Source organism: Neoarius graeffei, chromosome 11 (genome assembly GCF_027579695.1).
Source record: "Neoarius graeffei isolate fNeoGra1 chromosome 11, fNeoGra1.pri, whole genome shotgun sequence".
Lineage (NCBI taxonomy): Eukaryota > Metazoa > Chordata > Actinopteri > Siluriformes > Ariidae > Neoarius > Neoarius graeffei.
In genome coordinates, this window is record NC_083579.1 from 70095287 (window position 1) to 70109575 (window position 14289).

The following is a 14289-nucleotide window of genomic DNA, read 5'->3' on the forward strand; positions in this document are numbered from 1 at the left end:
GTTGTTTTATGCCTTTAGGTTATGTATTTATATTTATATATTTTTTACGTTCCACTACTGAATCGAATAAGTTGACTTAATTAAAAAGTTTACTGTTCTTTGAAAGGGTGTATTTGCATGATCATTATTATTTTACTAATGGCATAAAATTGTCTTGAAAAGACGTCAACAATATCGTTTATCGCGATAATTTCTGAGGCAATATATCGTCCAACAAAAACTGCTATCGTGACAGGCCTAGTTTCCGTGTGCACAGACGGTTATGAGGCATGTAACGATTCACCCAATTCACTACTCGATTCAATTCATGATGCTGTGTTCACAATTCAATTTTCCCACTACATTTTTGAAAAAATAAATACATAAATAAAAATATTACGTGAAGACATATTTAATACTACTATGACGAAACAACAATAAACAACAACGTGTTGCCAGGCAAAACAAACCTCGACTGGCAGCACTTATTTTATACCTATATGTTGATAATGGTAATATTTCTCAGTCATCAGCTGTCAGGTTATAGTCCTATGAAAACCCATGACCTTCAGTTTGACCTTTCAAGGTCACTCAATGTCAAAGGTCATGGTGGCAACTGAAAGCCCATATGGGACTTCTTATATGTTGATAACGGTAAACATCTGGCTATCATGAACTGTTTTAAAGTGACAGCCCTTTGAAAATCAATGACCTTCAGTTTGACGGTTCAAGCTCACTTAAAGGTCAAAGGTCATGGTGAAAAAGCCCATAAAAGTAGTAGATTGGCAAATGGTCTGTAGATTACCTGATTAAATTTCGGGGGTAATCGGGTCAAAGTGAAGGTCAAGGTCACCAGAAAGGTCAACCTTTCGGTCAGAATAACATTTTCCATTATAACCCATATGAAAGCCCAGGTTGCCACCATGACCTTTGACACTGAGTGACCTTGAAAGGTCAAACTGAAGGTCATGGGTTTTCATAGGACTATGGACCCTTTTCACGTGACGTCACGACAAACGCGGCCGCCATTTTGGACGTGTACTACCAGTAGTTTACCACAGCCAGCATTGAGGAACGGCAGCAAAGAAAGTGTTCATTTTCAGCAAGACTTCTATCATGCCACTATATTGTTGTGCACCTGGATGTAGTAACCATCAACACACAAGGTAAGGGTTATCATTTTATCGGATCCCGACGGAGAAGATGGATAGCGGCCATTAACAGATTGGCAGCCCTCGGCATACCAGCGCTTGTGCAGTGACCACTTTGTTGGAGGTAAGACGAATAAAATTAGCCAGAAAAGGCATTACATTGCTGTTAACATTCTGTGGCGGCGAGTGTGTAACCAAATAGACTAAAATAACCCATTGTAACCTCTTTGTTCTTCTGTAGTAGCTATTAGCTAACGACATTAGCTAGCGTTGTGTTCCTTTGCTGTTGGTAGACTGTAGGACAGATCAGAGGCAGTGTTCTACAAACAGCGCTTAATTTGAGGGGAGCAAGCCGGAGCGCGCTCCGGAACCTCGGGCGTTGGCTCCGGCAGCTATTTACACTGGATCCGGTGATCCGACACCTCTTTTGACTATGTAACAAAAAAAACAAAAATAATTAAATAAAAAAATGCAAGTTTATTTAGTGTTAATGTCTGATTTTGATATCTGTCTTGTTGGTGATTTCTCTCATGAAACGACATCCACAAAATATTTGCAGATGAACTTAATTTGCAGTGTTATTACAAAACATGCCCAGAAGCGCAGCGCCCCGCCCCCTTTTTTCCCGCACCGGAGCCGCTCATCCTCTGCGCTCCGGGACCTCCCACTTTACAAATTAAAGCACTGCCTACAAATAAGGGTTCAAAACAAGAGGAACATGTATTTGTCTCTTAAATCCAGGTCGTTCCCTGTAATCTGTAACAACTGTTGGAGAAAGTAATGGCAAATAGCGAGTGCACAAACCATAGACGGTAAACTGTACACAGCGCCAGGGCAGTGTGATGGTATGTCTACTTTTAGATTGTGTTAGTTTATCAATGAACACACTCGTCACTCGACGAGTTTCATGTCTTTACGACGGATACTTAAATGTGTGTTAGGTATTATTGTTGCAGTCTAAGCAGTCATTGTAGCAGCTAGATGAGCGAGAACCGAAAGGGTCTGTGCCATAAACCGTTATTTCTGTACGGCGTTGCTAATGTGTCGTTACTGTTGTTATTTCTCCCTCTGCTCGCCCTGTAAATGCCCTACGTCGCTGGATAGCGAAGGTGTTTTCTGCATCTCGCTCCTTTTTCTTGTATGTTCTCCGTTTGTCGCCTTCCTCGCATTCAAACCAATTCGAGCCGAAGTCCGCTACATGTCCAAAATGGTGGTCGCGTTTACGAAGGTCACGTGACTGAAAAGGGTCTATAGCCTGACAGCTGATGACTGAGAAATATTACCATTATCAACATATAGGTATAAAATAAGTGCTGCCAGTCGAGGTTTGTTTTGCCTGGCAACACATAAAAGCCCATATGGCACTTTCTGTAAGTTGATGGGGTAAATATCCGTCTACCATCAACCGCTTTCAAGTAACAGCCCTCTGAAAATCCATGACCTTGACCTTTCAAGGTCAGAGATCATGGTGCCAAATGAAAGGCCATATGGGAGTTCCTATATGCTCATAATAGTAAACATCTGTCTATCGGCAACCGTTTTCGAGTTATAATGGAAAATGTTATTCTGACCGAAAGGTTGACCTTTCTGGTGACCTTGACCTTCACTTTGACCCGATTACCCCCAAAATTTAATCAGGTAATCTACAGACCATTGTCAACCTACTCCGAAAATTTGAAGTCAATCGGTGCAACCGTCTAGACGCTGGATTGTTAACAGACAGACACACAAACAAAAAATAAAAATAAATAGAATAAATAAAAAAATAATAATTTAAAAAATAATAAAAAATAAATTAAAAAATTCCATTCCCTTAAAATTCTATACATTTTCTGACTTTCCAGAACCCTTTATTGTTCTAAAAGTTGTGTGCAGTTCTTCAGCCATAAACAATACCGCATCAGTAATCAGTGCTGATCCTGAATGTGTGTTACGATTAAAACCTGCTCACGCATGATGTTAGCACTCCTCTGTCCTCCAAGCTTCAGGTTCTCTCTCAATCTCCCAGACCCACACAATTTCCACAACTGAGACGAAATTAAAGGAGAACTGAAGTCATGTTTAAACTTGCTTTATTTCTTAATTAACGTGTTATTCAATAACGTTTTCGGTTTTAGTAACCTTATATCGTGACCCATATTGGCAACTAATTGCAATTAAATATTATACTTATCGGCCTATTCGGCTTTTAGCCATGTTGAATTTAGTTCGTTTGGTCCACGGCAGGCGTCGCTTATCCGCGCAATCTTCACGAGACTTCGAAACATGAAGTGTCAGCGCCGCCATTTTGAAAACTGTTTTCCAAACGAAGTATTGCACAAAAACAGGAGTTTAAATGACGATTTCTGCCTACTTTTTTCAAACTTTCCTGATTGCTATCAAAACAAACAAAACTTCCGGCTTGATTACATCAGCATTCGAAAGAGGGCGCACACGTGTTTTGACACTGTTGGCAGATGTTGGTCGCTTTGATTTCCGCTGTACGTTTTACTCCCGTCTAACGATGTCTCGCACAGGTCTCAACGAATCTCGTTTACAGCCATTGCTTTGACATATGGACTGATATATTACAGCATATTTCAAACACTCATAACTTGCTGTAGCAGTGAAGATGGACCAGCAGATCTCGTGAAGATCATGCGGATAAGCGACGCCTGCCGTGGACCAAATGAACTAAATTCAACACGGCTAAAAACCGAATAGGCCGATAAGTAGAATGTTTAATTGCATCTTTCGATTACGTTCATTATGTCATATATTAAATATAGTTAGTTTTTTTCTTTTTTTATCAGACATCTAGTTTTTAGGTTTGTTTACCTGACATGTTTCGACGTACGACTGTCGTCTTCCTCAGAGTGTCACCGGATGTTGTAGACAGTAGAAGGCGTGACCGACCTGTCAAACCAGACAGGAAGGCCACGCCTTCGGAAACATCAGCTGATAAAAGATGCGTCACCAACAACATCCGGTGACACGCTGAGGAAGACGACAGTCGTACGTCGAAACATGTCAGGTAAACAAACCTAAAAACTAGACATCTGATAAAAAAAAAGAAAAAAACTAATTATATTTAATACATGACATAATGAACGTAATTGAAAGATTAAGAATAAGTTACGGAGATAAAAGCATCAAGGAGTTTCGCCGCCTAGAAAAATTGACGCGAAAACGGGCACGCTACAGAAACCACCTGAGATTCAATCTGCGTTGCCGGGATGAAGAAGTCGTACCGGACAGCTTGAATATCAAGAACCCGATTCCAACCAGAAACGCGGAGAAGATGATCAGGAAAGTGCGGATGACTCTGGTAAAAGAACGGATACGGTGCACAACTGACAAACTCAATAATATCAATAGCGAATTACATTTGGAGACGGAAACTTTCAAACGCCGGTTTCCCCAAAACAAGGACATGGAAATAGCAATACACGGACACTTGGCAGACATACACGAGCAGGAATTCACCAAGACAAAAACCCGACAAATCCGAAAACTGGACAGACTCATCGCACAGAAAAAGAAGGCAGAATCGGAGCATGCACACATCAACGAAAAATGGATTCATAACATATCAAGGTACAAACTCTCACAAGCAGAACGCAGTACATTGGCAAAAGGACTCAACTACGCTGCCACACCGAACAACATACCACACGATGAATTCATTCTGGCAACTGAATTAGCATGTGAGAAAATACAGGATCAGGGACAAAAAGCAGCACTAAGAAACGCAATAGCTGGTATATCGAAAACGGCCAAACCACCACCCAGTAACATCACAAAACAGGAAGCCAAAGCTATGAGAACATTATCAAAAAATAAAGACATCACAATCCTACCAGCAGATAAAGGCAGGACAACAGTTATTATGGACACCGATGAATATGAACAGAAAATGATGGAATTACTCAGTGACAACGCCTTTGAGAAATTAAGAAAAGACCCAACCGAAGACAAGAAAAAGAAACTTAAAGCACTACTCAAACCGCTACTCGATGAAAATAAAATAGATAAACAGGCGTACAATCATTTAGTACCCACAGCCAACGTCATCCCCAGGATTTACGGCACACCAAAGATACACAAACCAGGAACACCATTACGCCCCATAGTAGACAGCATTGGTTCAGTGACATACAACCTATCAAAAGCACTCGCCGAAATAATTAAACCATTACTAGGACTCACAGACCAACACTGCAAAAACTCAAAACAACTGGCAGAAGAACTAAAAAACATTAAAATGCAGCAAGACGAAGTTTTCATTTCACACGACGTCATATCTCTTTTCACCAGAACACCCACGGAAGCCACCATACAGGTAGTACAAGACAGATTAAAAACAGATAGGACGCTCAAGAAACGCACAAACCTCACTGTACAAGACATCACTCAGCTCCTTCAGTTCATCGCCGCATCCACATACTTTCAGTTCAGGAATACAATTTACAGACAAAAGGAAGGTTTTGCTATGGGAGACCCACTATCAGCCATCATGTGTGGCTTTTTCATGGAAGACCTGGAGCAGCAAGCACTCACTACAATACCGGCAGAATACAGACCAACACTCTGGAAACGTTACGTGGATGACATACTGGAAAAAGTGAAGAAGGGACACACAACAACTTACCGACCATCTCAACACCATAGACAATACCGGCAACATAAAATTCACACATGAAGAGGAAACGGAGCAGTCAATAGCATTTTTGGACCTAAAAATACAACACGCAGAAGATGGGGACATCAAAATAAAAGTACACAGGAAACCCACACACACCGACCAATATTTAAACTGGACTTCCGAACACCCCATAATGCACAAAATATCAGTAGTTAGAACATTACACAGGGATGTGATTTGGGGCTGGTGAAATTATCTGAAAATTTTAGCCGGGGGTCTGGGGGCCGCAGGCCCCCAGCTGGTCCAGGGCAGCACCCTGGTGGGGGGACAAGGGGGGGAAGCCCCCCGAAGCTCCTGGGTTTTGGGGTTTTCTGACTTAAAAATTGTACTAAAATGGCAAGCAAACACACAAGAAAAAACTTCATGATTAACAAATTCAAGCCAATTTAATGGTCAACATGCAACTCTGACACACACACACACACACACACACTCGCTCGCTCACTCTCTCTCTCGCGCACGCACTCTCTCTCTCTCGCGCGCACGCACTCTCTCGCTCTCTCTTGCGCGCGCACTCTCTCGCATGCGCGCACCCTCACTCGCTCTCTCTCCCTCACTCGCGCTCTCACTCTCACACACTCTCTCTCTCTCTCTCTCTCTCTCTCTCTCACACACACACACACACACACACACACACACACACACACAACACTCCGTCAGATCCTGGTTCATCCCAAAGACAGAACACATCCGGACAACAGATGCAACACCATATATGAGATTCCATGCCAATTATGCAATAAAACTTACATCGGGGAGACAGGAAGGAGTTTCAACACAAGGAAAAATGAACATAAGAAAGAGTGCGAAAAGGAGACAGCTACAAGACAAACCCGAACAATAAAAGAAAAGGCACAACAGGAAAATTATAAGTCAGCTATAACAGATCATTGCAAAAGGGAAAATCATATTATGGACTGGGGGAATGCCAGAGTCATCCGCACAGAAGATAACAAACATCAGCGCTGGATCAGGGAGGCCATGGAGATCCGTAAGCGAAGTCCGAGGACCATCAACCGGGATGAGGGAGCATACATGCTCTCCCATACCTGGAGTGCCATCTTGCAGGGGACGAACAGACAGTAGAAGGTGTGACCGACCTGTCAAACCAGACAGGAAGGCCACGCCTTCGGAAACATCAGCTGATAAAAGATGCGTCACCAATAACATCCGGTGACACTCTGAGGCCAAGTTTACATTAGACCGTATCTGTCTCGTTTTCTTCGCGGATGCACTGTCCGTTTACATTAAACCGCCTGGAAACGCCGGGAAACGGGAATCCGCCAGGGTCCACGTATTCAATCCAGATCGTGTCTGGTCCGGTGCTGTGTAAACATTCAGAATACGCGGATACGCTGTGCTGAGCTCTAGCTGGCGTCGTCATTGGACAACGTCACTGTGACATCCACCTTCCTGATTCGCTGGCGTTGGTCATGTGACGCGACTGCTGAAAAATGGCGCGGACTTCCGCCTTGTATCACCTTTCATTAAAGAGTATAAAAGTATGAAAATACTGCAAATACTGATGCAAATACTGCCCATTGTGTAGTTATGATGGTCTTTAGGCTTGCCATCCTTCCACTTGCAAGTGGTAAGTGATATGCGCTGGGATCTCACACACAGCGGCTCAGTCCCGAATCACTGCTCGTGCACTTCACTCGCGCGCTCTGTGAGCTGCGCAGGGCCGGAGTGCGCACCCTCCAGAGGGCACTCGCTGTTCAGGGCGGAGTGATTTGGAGCGCAGGATGCCTGCGGAGCCGAGCGTATCCGTGTATTGGCGTTGCTGTGTGCACGCAAATCGTGTATTGGTGTTGCTGTGTGCACACTAATCGTTTTAAAAACGTTAATCTGATGAGCCGCTGATACGGTCTAATGTAAACCCCACCTGAGGAAGACGACAGTCGTACGTCGAAACATGTCAGGTAAACAAACCTAAAAACTAGATGTCTGATTAAAAAAAAAGAAAAAAAAACCTAAATGTTTAATTGCAATTAGTTACCAATACGAGTCACGATATAAGGTTACTAAAACCGAAAACATAATTGAATAACACGTTAATTAAGAAATAAAGCAAGTTTAAAAATGACTTCAGTTCTCATTTAATATTATTTTTCCCCCTGCTTTATTAATTCATTTGGGTTGTTGCTAATGATATATATATTCATTTTAAAGCATTACAGTCAGGCACTACATCCACTTTAAACTTCATTCTGAACCAACACACAAGATTTGAACAACAGTAAAACTGGAGTTACTTACAGGAATATAGAAAGTATTCATTTTGGGGTCTTCATTAGCAGTGAAGAGCATACCTGTGAAATGGAGAAAAGGACATGGTTTGATCTACAGGTCGCAAGACAAGACATATGATACAGGGTTCTAACTCGGCCTTTTCAGCATATCGGGCTGATACGCAATCTTTCCTTACTGCTATGCCCACAATATTGTAAAAGTTGCTGCTACACTAGCAAAAAGACTTGTCAATCTTGAAAATGTGGTCTTTTGTTTAATTTTCTCGTTATCCCCACGTAGCAGTGACGGCGCACCACCGGGCGAATGTTCTACATTCGGACATACTCCACTCCCCGTCCACGTAAGCGCCCAGTGCGTAGCTGCCTGATTCATTCTGCGTGGAGATAGTCACTGATCATGCTAGTCCAGTTTACCTCCTTCCTTATGCTGTATTCACGGTAAAGTGCCATCTGTGTTAAGAGGCGCTTACATGCCATGCACGCAATACGTCCCAGTCCCCGAGTTAGATCTGGAGGGTCATGTATTGTAATTGAATGGCTGAAGCTGAAAATAAAGCTGACACTTGGTGAACATCAACTGGTTGTTTTATTCTTATTCCATATAGTTGAATATTAATAAGTCTTCAATCAGGGCGGCACGGTGGTGTAGTGGTTAGCGCTGTCGCCTCACAGCAAGAAGGTCCGGGTTCGAGCCCCGTGGCCCGCGAGGGCCTTTCTGTGTGGAGTTTGCATGTTCTCCCCGTGCCCGCGTGGGTTTCCTCCGGGTGCTCCGGTTTCCCCCCACAGACCAAAGACATGCAGGTTAGGTTAACTGGTGACTAAATTGACCGTAGGTGTGAATGTGAGTGTGAATGGTTGTCTGTGTCTATGTGTCAGCCCTGTGATGACCTGGCGACTTGTCCAGGGTGTACCCCGCCTTTCGCCCGTAGTCAGCTGGGATAGGCTCCAGCTTGCCTGCGACCCTGCAGAACAGGATAAAGCGGCTAGAGATGATGAGATGAAGTCTTCAATCAAAAAAAAAAAAAACTTTAGGTTGGGGCGGTACAGTGGTGGAAATGGTTAGCACGGTCGCCTCACAGCAAGAAGGTTCTGGGTTCAATCCCAGCGGCCGGCGGTGGCCTTTCTGTGCGCAGTCTGCATGTTCTCCCAGTGTTTCCTCCGGGTGCTCCGGTTTCCCCCACAGTTCAAAGACATGCAGTTAGATTAATATGGGAGGGCCTTGGGCTGAGGTGCCCTTGAGCGAGGCACCTAACCCCTAACTGCTGCCCGTTAACATGGCTGCCCACTGCTCTGGGTATGGGTGTGTGTGCTCATTGCTCACGTGTGCACGTGTGTGTGTTCCCTGCTTAAATGCAGAGAGGAATTTCACAAGTGTGTGATGAATAAAGTTGTGTTTTCTTTCTTTCAGGGAGGCCTGCAAGTGCCAGGAAATGCACCTCCGAGCATGTAGAACCCATGAGAACCCCCGGCCGTTATGACTGGTGCCACTACACTGATCTTTTGGTCTTGTTAGAACCCTGTGATATTTCTACATGATACAAGTTAGTTAGCCATGAAGACTCCCTGTTTAACGTGTTTTAAAAATGCAATTGCTATGAACAGGTCTGGACACTTACGCCAAGTTAAATTATGTAACTCCAAACAAGTAGGCTAATGGGTGTGTGTGTGTGTGTGTGTGTGTGTGTGTGAGAATCCTGTCCTTAGAATTCTTCTTAAAAGATGTGCAATTCTAGTTTAAAACTTTCACGAGTTTAACTTATTTCTTAAAATCAAACAAAACCCCCCAAAAATTAAACTCCGATAATATCCATGCAAGAGGAGACATGTTCGAGTGTTCACGTGTTCATATTTATATCTGTATAAAAACCGTGTACAGATTCTAATTTAAAAGGGAAAAAAACCCAAACAAAACACAATGTCCCTGGCACTGCCATCTTAAACTCAGGGCTGTGAAATAGAAATGACAAAATCCGAGGAAACAATTTTAGCAGGGGGTCTGGGGGGAGCAGTCCCCCAGGAGCTGAACAGATTTTGTGTATATTGATAGATTTGAAGCATCTCCTGAAAGCAAATATTTTCTCAACCATGCCATTTAATTTGAACTGTTTATTATTATTATTATTATAATAAATTGAATATATAAATGTGAACAAGATGGTCTACCTGGTAATCTATAGTTCAACAGCGTCAATTTCACCAATTCCGCATGTTTTTTTTTCCTTCAACATGGTCAACCAAACGTATTCTTCCACCAGAACCGTACTTCACATCCTGACGGCACAAGAAAGCTTTCCCCGGTTCTTTTATCTTCCGTATGTGCTCATTCACTACCGACTTTAAACTCCAGCCATCGCCAATTCCATGGATTTTTGATGCCGTTTTCCTTGGCAAATGTTTTTGACATCGTTGGTCTCACCGTCCTCCCTCTGAACGATGTCCCTCCGTGACGCGGACATACCGCGAAATTCTCCTTTTCAAAACCGTTGATATCGAAAGCGTGTTTAAAGAGCACAAGATTCGTGCCGTGGTTTGTAAGCATGGCGCAAATGCCGTAAACCGGTCTGTCATTGTCGCAAAAGAAACCTACCACCCCCCCCCCCAATTTTTATTGCAAAATTAGATGATTTACTAAAATATTTTTGGCGGCCAAATTCGCGGAATTCCGTGGATCCACGGATTTTTCACAGCCCTGCTAACTGTGTTTACAAGGGCACTTGCACTGGAACAAATCGTTCCCGGAACAAAGTTACACTGGCGCAACTGCCCATCTAAACATCCACAGTGTTGCATTACTGCCATCTACAGGTTTACCTTTGAGCGTGTACTAACAGTTCCATCATTCTGTTGCTAAACGAACAGCTGATCACACCGAGGTGCTCGCTGAGCGCCGAGATTTATTAGTTTGGTCCTGCGTTTCCTTTCCTTCGCATATAACAAAACGTCTTTTCTTCTTCTCGCTTTCCATTACTGAAGTCGGTCTTTCACGTTTCATTCGCGCACTCGCGTCTTCCGTGTTTCACATTTGTATCCCACAATGCCTTGCATGAACAGGGAAAGCCCACCACGTGACGCATGATGTAGTATCTTGAATTGGGTCATGGTCAAGTATAACATAACGCCTTTTCTTCTCGCTTTCCGTTACTGTAGTTGGTCTTTCACGTTTCATTCACATCCTCCATTTTTCTCTCCTGTTTTAAATTTGCCTTGTGTGAACGGGGAAAGCTCACCACGTGATGCATGATACTACAATTAGGTCATGGTCAAGCCAGAAAAAATAGCGGAGAATTTAGGGCCACGTGGCTTGAAATTCATTAATAGTTCTGTTAAAAAGGTAATAAAATTGGAAGTCTGTAATTTGAATTCAGTAACTTTCGGTCCACGAAACAAAAATAACTGGATGTCGGGGAAAATTCTTTTTATGGCCTACACTTGAAACATCTGGAAGGCAGTACAGCTTTAAATTACATGCCTTTGTTTTTAAAACACTGAGAAAATAAATCCTTTTAGACAGCAAAAAGTACGTTGTTATGATAATAGGATTGTTTACTAGTTTCTGTGTCGGTGAGATTCAGACTTCATAAAAGTCAAGTTTGTTGATTCCTGTATTTTTTTTGCCAGTAAAATTCACGTGTTTACAGAACATTTCTGATTTGGTTTTTAGAATTAGAAGCCTTTATTTGGTCACATATACACTACAGCACAGTGAAATTCTCTTTCCCATCTGAAGCAGTGAACACACACACACGGAGAGAGAGAGGGAGAGAGAAAGAGAGAGAGATTGAGGAGAAGAGAGAGAGAGAGAGAGAGAGAGAGACTGAGGAGAAAAGAGAGAGAAAGAGAGATTGAGGGGGAGAGCAATAGAGAGGAGGGAGAGAGAAGAGAGAGAAGATTAAGGAGGAGAGAGAGGAGATTAAGGGGAGAGAGAGAAGAGAGAGGAGAGAGAGAAGAGAGAGATTGAGGGGGAGAGCAATAGAGAGAGAGAAGAGAGGAGGGAGAGAGAAGAGAGAGATTGAGAAGAGAGAGGAGATTAAGGGAGAGAGAGAGGAGAGAGAAGAGAGACTGAGGAGAAGAGAGAGGAGATTAAGGGGGAGAGAGGAGATTAAGGGGAGAGAGAGATTGAGGGGGAGAGCAATAGAGAGAGAGAGAGAAGAGAGAGGAGATTAAGGGAGAGAGGAGAGAGAAGAGAGATTGAGGGGGAGAGATAGAGAGGAGAGAGAGAAGAGAGAGATTGAGGAGAAGAGAGGAGATTAAGGGGAGAGAGAGATTGAGGGGGAGAGCAATAGAGAGAGGAGAGAGAGAAGAGGGAGAGAGAAGAGAGAGATTGAGGAGAAGAGAGGAGATTAAGGGGGAGAGAGAGGAGAGAGAAGAGAGAGATTGAGGAGAAGAGAGAGGAGATTAAGGAGAGAGAGAGAGAGAGAGAGAGAGAGAGAGAGAGAGAGAGAGAGAGGAGAGAGATTGAGGGGGAGAGCAATAGAGAGAGGAGAGAGAGATTGAGGAGAAGAGAGAGGACAGAGAGAGGAGAGGAGGGAGAGAGAAGAGAGATTGAGGAGAGAGAGGAGAGAAAGAGAGGAGAGATTGAGGAGAGAGATTGAGAGAAAGGGGAGAGAGAGAGAGAGAGAGAGAGAGAGAGAGAGAGAGAGCGCACCACACTCCAGTGCTTGGGGATTTTTTTTTTTTAAGAATTAGAAGTCTTTATTTGATGGCTGTGTATTAATAAAGCAAACGGTGCACTAGTGATCCAGTTACGTCACGGGCCGATATCCGGTTTCAGTGCAAATGGCTGCGTTTCTTTAAGCACCTTTTTAGCAACGTCATAACTTAAAACGGATAAATTATTACCGCGCTCGCAACGGAGTAAACGGGGCAGGGTTTTGTAATCAGTGCGGTTTGTTTGTGTGCATCTTTTAACAATCCAGCGTCTAGACGGTTGCACCGATTGACTTCAAATTTTCGGGGTAGGTTGGCAATGGTCTGTAGATTACCTGATTAAATTTTGGGGGTAATCGGGTCAAAGTGAAGGTCAAGGTCACCAGAAAGGTCAACCTTTCGATCAAAATAACATTTTCCATTATAACTCGAAAACGGTTGCCAATAGACAATGTTTACTATTATGAGCATACAGGAACTCCCATATGGCCTTTCATTTGGCACCATGATCTCTGACCTTGAAAGGTCAAACTCAAGGTCATGGAATTTCAGAGGGCTGTTACTTGAAAGCGGTTGATGGTAGACGGATATTTACCCCATCAACTTACAGAAAGTGCCATATGGGCTTTCATTTGGTACCATGACCTTTAAGTGAGCTTGAACCGTCAAACTGAAGGTCATTGATTTTCAAAGGGCTGTCACTTTAAAACAGTTCATGATAGCCAGATGTTTACCGTTATCAACATATAAGAAGTCCCATATGGGCTTTCAGTTGCCACCATGACCTTTGACATTGAGTGACCCTGAAAGGTCAAACTGAAGGTCATGGGTTTTCATAGGACTATAACCTGACAGCTGATGACTGAGAAATATTACCATTATCAACATGTAGGTATAAAATAAGTGCTGCCGGTCGAGGTTTGTTTTGCCTGGCAACACTTGTTATAAAGTTTTATTTTTAATTTAAACATGCGGAGGCACATCAGGGCACTTGCCGTGATCCGCAAAAGGAGTTTATTTTTAGGTTTTTGTTTTCTTTCAAGTCATTTCTGCAGGATGACTCTTAGTTCTCCATGAATAATGTTTGCAGACAGACTAGTGTTGCTACACAGAATAAGAAAAAAAATTTTTCACATCAAGGTCGCTGTGGGACGAAGGAAGGTAACGTTTACCTGTGATCAGGCAATTCAAACAACCTCAGTACAGACGGATGATAAGATGAAGGTACTCACCTGATTCAGGGTAAACACACACATCGTTGATGTTGGCCGGTGGCTCGATGGAGGAAAACACCTTACCCTGAAATGAAGTCGTAGTTTTGTTTTGGACATGTCTGCAGTTAGGTTATATGGTATATGGGTATTGATCTTGAAATCGGGGGTGTTGTGCTTACGTTGTTGCTGTGCCACATCTTGATGATCTTCGAGTCTGCAGAAATCACCAGATCCATCTGCTTATGGAAATGGAGAGTGTGGATGGGCAGGCCGTAATAATGGTCTTTCACAAGCAGGGGACGAGACGAACGCAGGTCATACAACAAAACCTGCAGAGGCAAAGGGACCAACTGGGTCTTGAG

At 43.2% G+C, this 14289-nt stretch overlaps 1 protein-coding gene across 1 annotated transcript in view; it reads right to left on the reverse strand.

Moving 5' to 3' along the window:
• Nucleotides 1-14289, reverse strand: part of nol10 (nucleolar protein 10) — a 95793-nt gene that overhangs the window by 49042 nt on the left and 32462 nt on the right. Inside the window, exons 11-13 of the mRNA XM_060934685.1 lie at nt 14107-14256; nt 13946-14012; nt 8074-8126 (exon numbers count right to left, since the gene is read on the reverse strand). Of these exons, the coding sequence (XP_060790668.1) occupies nt 8074-8126; nt 13946-14012; nt 14107-14256 (270 nt within the window). The remainder of the gene's footprint in view (nt 1-8073; nt 8127-13945; nt 14013-14106; nt 14257-14289) is intronic.